Source organism: Schistocerca cancellata, chromosome 12 (assembly GCF_023864275.1).
Source record: "Schistocerca cancellata isolate TAMUIC-IGC-003103 chromosome 12, iqSchCanc2.1, whole genome shotgun sequence".
NCBI classification, from domain to species: Eukaryota; Metazoa; Arthropoda; class Insecta; order Orthoptera; family Acrididae; genus Schistocerca; species Schistocerca cancellata.
Window position 1 is genome coordinate 158,472,682 of NC_064637.1, and position 13,183 is coordinate 158,485,864.

At 46.8% G+C, this 13,183-nt stretch overlaps 1 protein-coding gene across 1 annotated transcript in view; it reads right to left on the bottom strand.

Annotated features, from left to right (window-relative positions):
• LOC126109758 (juvenile hormone epoxide hydrolase 1-like) overlaps positions 1–13,183 on the bottom strand; it is a 104,941-nt gene that overhangs the window by 1,942 nt on the left and 89,816 nt on the right. Inside the window, exons 4-5 of the mRNA XM_049914809.1 lie at positions 11,018–11,220; positions 7,250–7,484 (exon numbers count right to left, since the gene is read on the bottom strand). Coding sequence (XP_049770766.1) covers positions 7,250–7,484; positions 11,018–11,220 — 438 coding nt within the window. The remainder of the gene's footprint in view (positions 1–7,249; positions 7,485–11,017; positions 11,221–13,183) is intronic.

A 13,183-nucleotide genomic window follows, 5' to 3' on the forward strand; every position in this document is an offset into this window, starting at 1 on the left:
AATCATCAATGGTGGCTGGGAGAGGTGGCCGTAACACCATATCCTTAACATACCCCCATAAGAAAAAATCGCAGGGGGTAAGATCAGGGCTTCTTGGAGGCCAGTGATGAAGTGCTCTGTCACGGGCTGCCTGGCGGCCGATCCATCGCCTCGGGTAGTTGACGTTAAGGTAGTTACGGACAGATAAGTGCCAATGTGGTGGCGCTCCATCCTGCTGAAATATGAATTGTTGTGCTTCTTGTTCGAGCTGAGGGAACAGCCAATTCTCTAACATCTCCAGATACTGTAGTCCAGTTACAGTAGCACCTTCGAAGAAAAAGGGACCAAAAACTTTATTGACTGAAATGGCACAGAAAACGTTCACCTTAGGCGAGTCACGTACATACTGAGTTGTTTCCCGCGGATTCCCGTCGATTCACTTCTGCCGTACTCAATAACACAAAAAGCTTTCTGTTGAGCGGTCGCCATCTTAGCATCAACTGACGCTGACGCCTAGTCAACAGCGCCTCAAGCGAACAAATGTACAACTAAATTAAACTTTATAGCTCCCTTAATTCGTCGACAGATAGTGCTTAGCTCTGCCTTTTGTCGTTGCAGAGTTTTAAATTCCTAAAGTTGTGGTATTCTTTTTGAATCACCCTGTATATCAGCAAGTAGTCTAACGTCTAAGTACTGCAAAGCCACGGAAGCTCCGTCATGGAGAAGGCAGTGACGTTAAACTCTTGTGATGAAAAACCTATAAAAAGGCCTGATCGTCATTATTGCCGCCTTTTTTCCTTGATTGTTTCGTTAAAGGGCGGGGAACCCGTGTCAGTCAGCGAGACAATAATTAGATTGAGCTTCATCGTGTTGAGATTCACGATAAACTGTTAAAATATTACGGAGATTAAAAGTGACGTAGTGTAAGATCTCTAACTGTTGGTAGCAACGGAGTATTAAGGGGATTTTAGGACTTCAGTACTAGATTGGAACTTTACGGCCATATAGACGACAGAAACTCAAATTATCTGCTGATACGAGTGAATTCAGAGGTACCGGTATTCAGATATTAACGTGTGGACTTTTGACAGCGTCGTGTGCCGTAAGTTGCGAATCTGGACGTAGAGCGCGTGCATATCGGCATTTGCGGACTACTTAGATTCTTCCAGGCTAGGAACCTTTTAAACAGACCATCATCCATCTTAATCCTTGAATATAGAGTGAAAGTGAAATACAAGAGCGTTTTACTTACTTCATTTACCTAGTACTAATCAGTGAAGGTTTTACGGAACCAAAGGTATTCAGCAGTAAGTCAGCGTCATCTAGCGGAAAGCGCAGGCATTAACTAACACTCTAATTGAAGTGAACGTTTACGTGTTTCACGGACTGCTTCATATGAACTTTTGTGACTCTTTGACGTCCCCACTCCCCCCCGAAAGGTGGCGCAGGCTGTCTTAATCATAAAAGTGGAGAGTTTTAGCCGGGAAAATTACTAAATAAAAGCGATATTTACAAGACTCGCAGTAATAGCAAGACACAAGGCCCGCACCTCATCGAAGAGTCGTCGCTGTCACGTCGGGAAGTAAAGCCAGAAAACCTACCAACGATACGTATCTACGAGCAGACGTCGACGTGGAGTACCTAAAAAGGGAATCACAAGAGAGTTGGGGATGCTTCAAGTTCAGAGAGAAGTAGCAAAACCTTTGAGGTTTGCCGATGACATTGTGACCTTGCCGGAGACAGCAAAGGACTTGGAAGAGCAGTTGAACAGAATGGGCTGTGTCTCGAGAGGAGGATACATCATGAACATGAAGAAAAGCAAAACAAGGATAACGGAATGTAGTCGAATTAAATCAGGTGTTTCTAAGGAAATTAGGTTAGGAAAGGAGACACTTAAAGTAGTCGATGAGTCGGTAGCAAAATAACACGATGGGCGAATTAGGAAGGACATAAAATGTAGATTGGCAGAGGCAAGAAAAACGTTTCTGAAGAAGAGAAGTTCGTTAACATCGAATATACATTTCGGTGTTAGGACATCTTTTCTGAATGTAGTTGTCTGGAGTGTAGCCATGAATGGATGATAAACTGTTTAGACAAGAACATAATAGTCGCTTTTGAAGTGTGATGCTACAGAAGAATGCTGAAGATTGGACAGGTAGATCTCGTCACTAATATAGAGGTACTGTATAGAATTGCGGAGACAAGAAATTTCTGGCACAACTTGACTACAACAGGCGATGGGTAGATAGGACAAATTCTGCGACATCAAGGACTTGTAGGTTCGGTATTAAAGTGAAGTGTGAGAAGGGGGGGGGGCGTAAAAACCGCAGGAGGAGACCAAGAGGAAGAGGCTTGCACAGGGTAGAGTAGCATGGACAGCTGCATCAAACCAGTCTTCTGATTGAAGACCACAACAACAACAAACAATACAGTGATCCGAAAAATTATCGGCCTGATAGTGGAAATGAGAATTTACGTTTTGAAAAACCTTTTACTTTTCAAGGAACATGGGAACACAGCAATCAGTCGCAGTCACACTGCCTTTTTAATTATTCTTGCCTATACAGATTTCAGCTATAAATAGCCATGTTCCGTGCATTTGAGAGAGTTAGCATCCAACAAACTCGCAGCAGCACGTAACAACATTTGACTTTACTGGTGTATGGACCTGCCTTTACGCCAGTAAAGTCATATGTGGTCACGTACTGCTGCGAGTTTGTTGGATGCTAACTCAGTCAAATTTCTTGTCCTTCCTCAATTAACCTACAGTGGCTGTGCCTTATGGAATCAAAATAGGCTCTTATATTTCAACGAAATTTCGTTTAGCATGAGTACACTTCATCCAGTGGTGTTCCAGTAGCAAACATCCCACATGCGTAGCGTTCATCTGGAAGCACTGCAAGATACTCGTATATAACTGTGATCGCTTCTCAGTTGGACGAAAAACTGGCTAGCAAGGTAGACTTTCAGTTTTGGAAAGATGTACAGGTCTGGGGAGCACATATGGGAGAAAATAGTGGATGTAGCAACGCTTCACTTTGCTCAGACACTTACATGGGCAGTTGCAAATGAGGAATGATCAGTTTTTTTCAGATTGAGTCTGTAATTGATGAACAACCGTTGTTAAAAAGGAGTCTACGGATACCAGTGAGTGTATCCTGGCCCCTGTACAAAGGGTGGGATTATTCCTACGTGTCGGTCAGGGGGGCCTGAAGATGGCGTAGTCCAACGCCGAAACTGGTAGCGAAAATAAAATTGGAAATATAGACGGCTGAAGGTGTCTTTGATTTGATACTTTATACTGAACATCATAGGTGTGAAACGATCCTGTCTAAAGATGGCCTTAATGGCTAACAGTCTGTGCTCCCCTATTCTTACAGGACATTTGTTTCTACACGTCCTGGAAAATTGGCTGACGTCACAATTGGAGACAGATAGTGTGGACTTCTCCCACCACCAGGATGGCGCTCCACCCCACTTCCATAGTGATGTTCGTGAATTGAGAAACCGATGGATCGTGCACGGTGACTTCCATGATTCGCAGTTCATGCCGTGGACACCACACCCTGCCAACCTAAAGCCAAGGTATCTTCTTTTTTTGTGTGATATTATGTGAAAGGTTCAGTGTTCACCCCTTCTCTACAACAAACCTACCCGAACTACGACCTCGCATCAACAGTGCTTCTGGATAAGGATATGGGCGGCCGGTGTGACCGAGCGGTTCTAGGCGCTGCAGTCTGGAACCGCGGGACCGCTACGGTTGCAGGTTCGGATCCTGCCTCGGGCATGGATGTGTGTGCTGTCCTTAGGTTAGTTAGGTTTAAGTAGTTCTAAGTTCTAGGGGAGTGATGACCTCAGATGTTAAGTCCCATAGTGCTCAGAGCCATTTGAACCATATGATAAGGACATGCTGTGCCAAATGCGAGAAGAACTTAATTATCAGCTTGATATCTGCAGGATCAGTACTGGCGAGACACACATGGAGCACGTACAGTAGTATGTGAGAAACCCTTTTGTGTGTGTGTGTGTGTGTGTGTGTGTGTGTGTGTGTGTGTGAGTGTGTGAAATAATATAGCAGCAGCAAATATGTGAAATCAGTTATAGTAACCTTGTACTCTATTTCAGTGTAAAAACACGTCGTACAAATTAAATAGACCAACGAAACAAATATTTTCTCTCTCTGTCTCGCCCTCAGTCACTAAGCACAATACAATATGGTTTAGATTTTAGCCTCTTCAAAGTTTCCACCCTTTGCGCTCAGAACAGCTGCACATTCTGGAGATACGATTGTGTAGTGTTTTTGCGGATATTGCTGTCCAACCCCTCTCCAAACTGCTGTATAGAACGTCACCATTAGGCGACCTCAGTCTTCTGACGTCTGTATTAAGTCCATCCCCTAAGATTTCAGTGGGTTTTAAGTCAAATGACTGACTTGGCGAAACGATATTCTTCAGTTCCCCGCATTTCTGTTTTCTATAGTTTCCGCAGAATTTAGGAGCACGTTTGGGATCATTAGCCAGCTGCAGAACAAACCCACAACCAATAAGTTGACATACGTCATCAACTTCGATTCGAATCAGGAACCGAAGAACAAATTCAGAACTGTGCTGGGGATGATGAGGCTTCAGTTGCTGCACCTTGTGAATCTTGTACGGGTGCATACCCAAAACTTCCCGTACTGTTGACCACGGGACGGGCAGTCCTGGCGACACCGCACGACCACTGTCACTACCCAGGGCACGTGCTGTACGGTCAGTTACAGCAGCAGCGACCTCGTCAACAGCATCCACGGCCTCGTCAACAGCATCCACGGCCTCGTCAACAGCATCCACGACCTCGTCAACAGCATCCACGACCTCGTCAACAGCATCCACGACCTCGTCAACAGCTTCCACGACCTCGTCAACAGCATCCACGACCTCGTCAACAGCATCCACGACCTCGTCAACAGCATCCACGACCTCGTCAACAGCATCCACGACCTCGTCAACAGCATCCACGACCTCGTCAACAGCATCCACGACCGCGTCAACAGCATCCACGACCACGTCAACAGCATCCACGACCACGTCAACAGCATCCACGACCGCGTCAACAGCATCCACGACCACGTCAACAGCATCCACGACCACGTCAACAGCATCCACGACCGCGTCAACAGCATCCACGACCTCGTCAACAGCATCCACGACCTCGTCAACAGCATCCACGACCTCGTCAACAGCATCCACGACCGCGTCAACAGCATCCACGACCGCGTCAACAGCATCCACGACCTCGTCAACAGCATCCACGACCTCGTCAACAGCATCCACGACCTCGTCAACAGCATCCACGGCCTCGTCAACAGCATCCACGACCTCGTCAACAGCATCCACGACCTCGTCAACAGCATCCACGACCTCGTCAACAGCATCCACGACCTCGTCAACAGCATCCACGACCTCGTCAACAGCATCCACGACCTCGTCAACAGCATCCACGACCTCGTCAACAGCATCCACGACCTCGTCAACAGCATCCACGACCTCGTCAACAGCATCCACGACCTCGTCAACAGCATCCACGACCTCGTCAACAGCATCCACGACCTCGTCAACAGCATCCACGACCTCGTCAACAGCATCCACGACCTCGTCAACAGCATCCACGACCTCGTCAACAGCATCCACGACCTCGTCAACAGCATCCACGACCGCGTCAACAGCATCCACGACCTCGTCAACAGCATCCACGACCTCGTCAACAGCATCCACGACCTCGTCAACAGCATCCACGACCGTGTCAACAGCGTCCACGACCTCGTCAACAGCATCCACCGGGACAGGACGCCTGCTCCTTACAGGCGCCACACCAATCTCACCAATGTTTTCGAATTTCATGATCACCTTCTTGAAACCATTTAATGACATCGGATCCCTCCTCAGACTTTTCAGTCGGTGATACTGTCTTAATGCAGCACTGTAATTGCTACTGTTCACGTGAAACAGTTTCACTAATAGTGCACGGTCTCTCCTCTTGTCCACTCACGTTATGGTTTATCAAATGACAGTGTGGATCACATAACGTCATACAAACGGTGTACAGTGTAAGGTCTGCTCCTGGTGGCCAAAACTGAAACTAATTTGGTTTTTGACCTTAAATTGCTTCTGCGTTAATGCATTAGCATATCTGCTATGTTTCAGTGGCATACGATAATTGCAACCCACACTGGACCTTGTAATGGTTCTCTATTTACGTGACCATTACGGCACTCCAACCCCAGTTCTCGATACCAGTAATATCGTACTACTTTTCTGCGAAGTAACAGACATATTTTTGTGACAATATTCACATTTGGTTTTATTAGTGTGTAAGTACTCCGAGGTATCGATATATTACAGTGTTATGGTTCTTGTGTGTGTTCATTTCTGTGAGACTGTCATAAACTTTGACTTACTTGTAACCGTTTTGGCACGAATGTGCACAGAGCAGTCTTTGTTTCGCTTTGGCAGAAGAAGTTGTTATTTCGCTTTGTAAAAGAACAGTCAAGTCTTGTGTTTGGTGAAAGTGGAAATTAAATATATGAAGATTGATACAAAACTGTTTTCTTAATGATGTGAGAATTAAGATGTAGTATATGTGGATTTACAAGAAGTTTAATAAAAATGTGTATCGTGAACACCAAGTCAAAAATGACTTCTACCATACCATTGTTCTGATCTGGGATTGTTTGATCATTAAGAATTTCCTGAAAAACGCATTTGTTAGGTCTTCAAATATTGCTAAAATACAGATCAGAACCTTCTAGCAGTCAAAGTGGAGTCACCCTAGAATCAGCAAGATGAACCATAACAACTTCGACGAAATCTACGTGGGAATCCATTCAGGATAAGTGCCAAAATTAATGGCTTTTTTACAGTGACTTCATTATTTCCATTCTGACGATACCATCCACAGTCAATAACTTTGTTGTTGCCCGATAAAGCGAAAATATGCTGCGTGAGCAACATTATTAACCTGATTCCTAACCTACTTTGCAAGTGGTGGTATTGTTAGAATCTCCACGGGTAGTTTGCACTTCAATTATAATCACCTGCTACGCCATTATAACTGTAATGATGCTTCACATGGTGCATTATGAATGATGGGGAAAAAATAACGTGTACATCAATACGGGACGGCCATATTAGATCTATGGCAAAACATCTTCAGTTGGAAATTACACACGCATGACATGTAAAAACTGTATTTCGTGAAGGTTTGGTAAGAGAAGGGAGCCGGAACTTACACTCGCTTCCGGCCGACCCTGGCCGCTTTGCTGAAGTGCTCAGAGTAGAGCCTGACGGAGGTGGTGATGCAGCCGGTGAGCCAGTAGATCATGACGTTGTCCAGCAGGTCCGTCATCTCGTACTTCTTGGTCAGACCTCCACACGGGAGGCTCTTCCAGGAGGGGTCCGTCCAGGTGGAGAACTTCTCCAGGATGTACGCCGCCAGGCCCGCAGGTGTCGTCTGCAGAGCCAGTCCTGCAAACGATGTGAACAGTGAATTGGCGAAAGAATATCGTGTGTGAAAAAGTCGACCTAGAAGCACACAATGAAAATGCTGGCTCACAGTCTGTGAGCATTTCAGTTAACAAAAAAAAGGAGCAATTTACAATTCACATTTTTTACTTATATTCAATCATTAGTAGATAAAGTTGGAGGAAGAAAGAAATAAAAAACAAAAAGGGAAGAAATTAGAACAGAGGGGCCTGGTGTGTGTTACATAAAGGATGGGATGATGTACATAGAATAGGAAGAAAAGACAGAGACATGGAAGTTAAGAGAGAGATAGAGAGAGAGAGAGAGAGAGAGAGAGAGAGAGAGAGAGAGAGAGAGAGAGAGAGACTGAGAGAGACTGGCAGGGGAGGAAGTCGACGTCATTGTCGTCCTAATAAGTAGTGTCAACAAGAACATGGCACTGACATCAAGGAGGACATGCCATTGATGTCAAACAGGACATGCTAGTGATGTGAAGGACATGTCAGTGACATCAAAGTGGCCATGCAAGCGATGTCAGATGTACAAGCTGTTGGTGTCAAGGCTGACATGCCAGTGATGTCAGCGAGGACATGCCAGTGATGTCGGCGAGGACATGCCAGTGATGTCGGCGAGGACATGCCAGTGATGTCGGCGAGGACATGCCAGTGATGTCGGCGAGGACATGCCAGTGATGTCGGCGAGGACATGCCAGTGATGTCGGCGAGGACATGCCAGTGATGACACTATTATATACGTTTAAATGAAAATACATGTTATTACCAATTGCACAGTCACCTAATAGTTACTCTAGTCTCATCCATTATCGATTACAGCTTGGCACCTTAGCTCCCTCATCCATATTTCCAACCTCTAAATATCGTTTCACTCACTTCGCAACGAATGTTTTTGACTTTCTAAGAAATTTAGCAGTAGCTCTATAAATTGCGCCGGCCGAGGTGGCCGAGCGGTTCTAGGCGCTACAGTCTGGAACCGCGCGACCACTACGGTCGCAGGTTCGAATCCTGCCTCGAGCATGGATGTGTGATGTCCTTAGGTTAGTTAGGTTTACGAAGTTCTAAGTTCTAGGGGACTGATGACGTTAGGAGTTAAGTCCCATAGTGCTCAGAGCCATTTGAACCATTTTTTCTATAAATTGCGGCAGCTGGTGATCACGTGCTAATTGGCAACAGCACACTGTAATTATTGCGCTAAAATTATGCTACTTCTCTGCAAATAGGAGCTGAAAATCGCAGTAAATTACGCCATTTCTCTTAGATATACAAATAAAGCGGACTAAGACTATTTTGTAGCGCTCTCTCCACGATAACTGGAAACCAGTGTCGAGTGCCGAAACGAAGGTCGACCGCTCTGCGATCAGGCCAGCTGTGTTTCCTTCTGCACGTGCGATGCACGTGAACTGCTGGCACCGAGGGTGCTACGTTGCTCGCAGCACCTGGTCCTGTTTTTCTTTGAAACTGCGTGTAAAGTACTGTGCACCCAACGTGGTAAACATTGTAGGCGATCTCCTGAAGAGGACCTTTTGCAAAAGATCTCTGGAGGAGAAAGTGAGGGTAAAAGAACTAGGTAGATCCACTCTAAATTTAAATCCAGCAAGAAGAAGGCGTCGGGCGTGCTCACAGTTTTAACTCAAAGTAGGTGAGTAGAGGTAGGTAGACGCCCTTCCAAGCTGCCAGAATACACTACAGGCCATTAAAATTGCTACACCACGCAGATGACGTGCTACAGACGCGAAATTTAGCCGACAGGAAGAATATGCTGTGATATGCAAATGATTAGCTTTTCAGAGCATTCACACAGGTTTGGCGCCGGTGGCGACACCTACAACGTGCTGACATGAGGAAAGGTTCCTACCGATTTCTCATACACAAACAGCAGTTGCCCGGCGTTGCCTGGTGAAACGTTGTTGTGATGCCTCGTGTAAGGAGGAGAAATACGTGCCATCACGTTTCCGACTTTGATAAATGTCGGATTGTAGCCTATCGCGATTGCGGTTTATCGTTTCGCCAAATTGCTGCTCGCGTTGGTCGATATTCAATGACTGTTAGCAGAATATGGAATCGGTGGGTTCGGGAGGGTAAAACGGAACGCAGTGCTGGATCCCAACGGCCTCGTAAAACTAGCAGTCGAGATGACAGGCATCTTATCCGCATGGCTGTAACGGATCGTGCAGCCACGTCTCGATCCCTGAGTCAACAGATGGGGACTTTTGTAAGACAACAACCAACTGCGCGAACAGTTCGACGACGTTTGCAGCAGCATGGACTATCAGCCCGGAGACCATGGCTGCGGTTACCCTTGACGCTGCATCATAGACAGGAGCGCCTGCGACGGTGTACTCAACGACGAACCTGGGTGCACGAATGGCAGAACGTAATTTTTTCGGATGAATCCAGGTTCTGTTTACCGCATCATGATGGTCGCATCCGTGTTTGACGACATTGCGGTGAACGCACATTGGAAGCGTGTATTCGTCATCGCCATATTGGTGTACCACCCGGCGTGATGGTATGGGGTGCCATTGGTTACACTTTTCGGTCACCTCTTGTTCGTATTGACGGCACTTTGAACAGTGGACGTTACATTTCATATGTGCTGCGACACGTGGCTCTACCCCTCATTCGATCCCTGCGAAACAATGCATTTCAACAGGATAATGCACGACCGCATGTTCATGGTCCCGTACGGGCCTTTCTGGATAGAGAAAATGTTCGACTGCCGTCCTGGTCAGCACGAGAATCTCTCACCAATTGAAAACGTGTGGTCAATGGTGGCCGAGCAACTGGTTCGTCACAATGCGCCAGTCACTACTCTTGATGAACTGTGGTATCGTGTTGAAGCTGCATGGGCATCTGTACCTGTACACGCCATCCAAGCTCTGTTTGAGTTCATGCCTAGGCGTATCAAGGCCGTTATTATGGCCAGAGGTGGTTGTTGTGGGTACTGATTTCTCAGGATCTATGCACCCAAATTGCGTGAAAATGTAATCACATGTCAGTTGTAGTATAATATATTTGTCCAATGAATACCCGTTTATCATTTGCATTTCTTCTTGGTGTAACAATTTTAATGGCCAGTAGTGTAAAATAAGCAAGTAAATGCCACAGGTGGAAAAAGGCTAAGTCAGAGAACGAACCTTGTGTAAAGGGTACGACCTACAACGACATATTAGTATCAAAAGTGGTACCCCTTACAAGGCTGACAGCTGTTTATTGAGAAATCGCCTCCCGTTCGCTTCTACGCTACCTCCTCAAATTCTACTCATCGAACAATTGTTCATCGCCAGTTAAGAGCAGCTCCCATCGCCTTATATGAGACAGTTTGTCTTACATTCCTATCCACGTCAAAAAAAAAAAAAAAAGTCCCGCTGGTGTGGTGCCTGTTGCAATACATTTCACAGCACATTCTTCTGTCTCTCTAGATTCTACATCGTGGTGCCCTATACATGAAACACATTTTCAAAATCTTAGGTGACTAGAACCTGACAGCTTATCCAGTTACAAGTTCCGCTTTCTTACCTATGGTATCCGGTTTCGAAGCTTGAAGGTGGAAGTACCCCATTTCCAGGAGAACGGTGTTGAGCCAGGGCTTCCAGAAAGGGAACGCTTTGTGGACGTAGCGGCGCTCCACGAACAGCGTCGGCCAGAGGGAGCCGACGAGGCCTTTGAGCATCGCCTTGGGCCCGGTGTCGTGGCACATGTTGACGTGAAGCCCCAGCACACTAGAGAGGAGACAGGGAAATAGGTACAGCTCTTACGTTAATGTCACGTGTCTGCTTTACCTGGAACCTTAGCAACATTTTTAAGTCTTTTAAAGATACCACCCAATAATTAATTCAGAATGTAATTGATTATACGCCGAAGAAACAGGTATAGGCATGCGTATTCAGATTGACAGATTCTAACATTCTTCGTGGTGTCTGTTTGTTCTATGTCGTGTCTCCCTACCACTTTCGCGCAACGACGCTCTGAGCGTGTTTTTTAGGGAATTGACTAGATTGAACCCTGGGACCTGTTGCTGGTAAGGAGACGCCAGACCACACATGACATGTAGAGTTCAGAAGAGTTCAGTGAGACTAGCGATGGTATAATCAAATACTTAATGATTTCAGCGTCAGCTCCACTCCCTGTAAAAGAATGTTAATACTAACTAAATTTAGTGGAAGGGGTTCAAGGCTTTCCTATTTTTAGTTAGCTGGTAAAATAACGTCGAGAAAGTATTCAAGTTTACCATTGGAATTTTTATTCTACTCACAAAACATTGTTTATAAATTGCACTATTGATAAAATAAATATTTTAATACAGGATAATAAAAACCAACTGCGTTCAACAGAAATGTGAACGAATATTCCCTGAATGGGTTTCCAAGCTCCACAATGGATCGAAGGATGACCTATGCCATATCACATCTACACTCCTGGAAATTGAAATAAGAACACAGTGAATTCATTGTCCCAGGAAGGGGAAACTTTATTGACACATTCCTGGGGTCAGATACATCACATGATCACACTGACAGAACCACAGGCACATAGACACAGGCAACAGAGCATGCACAATGTCGGCACTAGTACAGTGTATATCCACCTTTCGCAGCAATGCAGGCTGCTATTCTCCCATGGAGACGATCGTAGAGATGCTGGATGTAGTCCTGTGGAACGGCTTGCCATGCCATTTCCACCTGGCGCCTCAGTTGGACCAGCGTTCGTGCTGGACGTGCAGACCGCGTGAGACGACGCTTCATCCAGTCCCAAACATGCTCAATGGGGGACAGATCCGGAGATCTTGCTGGCCAGGGTAGTTGACTTACACCTTCTAGAGCACGTTGGGTGGCACGGGATACATGCGGACGTGCATTGTCCTGTTGGAACAGCAAGTTCCCTTGCCGGTCTAGGAATGGTAGAACGATGGGTTCGATGACGGTTTGGATGTACCGTGCACTATTCAGTGTCCCCTCGACGATCACCAGTGGTGTACGGCCAGTGTAGGAGATCGCTCCCCACACCATGATGCCGGGTGTTGGCCCTGTGTGCCTCGGTCGTATGCAGTCCTGATTGTGGCGCTCACCTGCACGGCGCCAAACACGCATACGACCATCATTGGCACCAAGGCCGAAGCGACTCTCATCGGTGAAGACGACACGTCTCCATTCGTCCCTCCATTCACGCCTGTCGCGACACCACTGGAGGAGGGCTGCACGATGTTGGGGCGTGAGCGGAAGACGGCCTAACGGTGTGCGGGACCGTAGCCCAGCTTCATGGAGACGGTTGCGAATGGTCCTCGCCGATACCCCAGGAGCAACAGTGTCCCTAATTTGCTGGGAAGTGGCGGTGCGGTCCCCTACGGCACTGCGTAGGATCCTACGGTCTTGGCGTGCATCCGTGCGTCGCTGCGGTCCGGTCCCAGGTCGACGGGCACGTGCACCTTCCGCCGACCACTGGCGACAACATCGATGTACTGTGGAGACCTCACGCCCCACGTGTTGAGCAATTCGGCGATACGTCCACCCGGCCTCCCGCATGCCCACTATACGCCCTCGCTCAAAGTCCGTCAACTGCACATACGGTTCACGTCCACGCTGTCGCGGCATGCTACCAGTGTTAAAGACTGCGATGGAGCTCCGTATGCCACGGCAAACTGGCTGACACTGACGGCGGCGGTGCACAAATGCTGCGCAGCTAGCG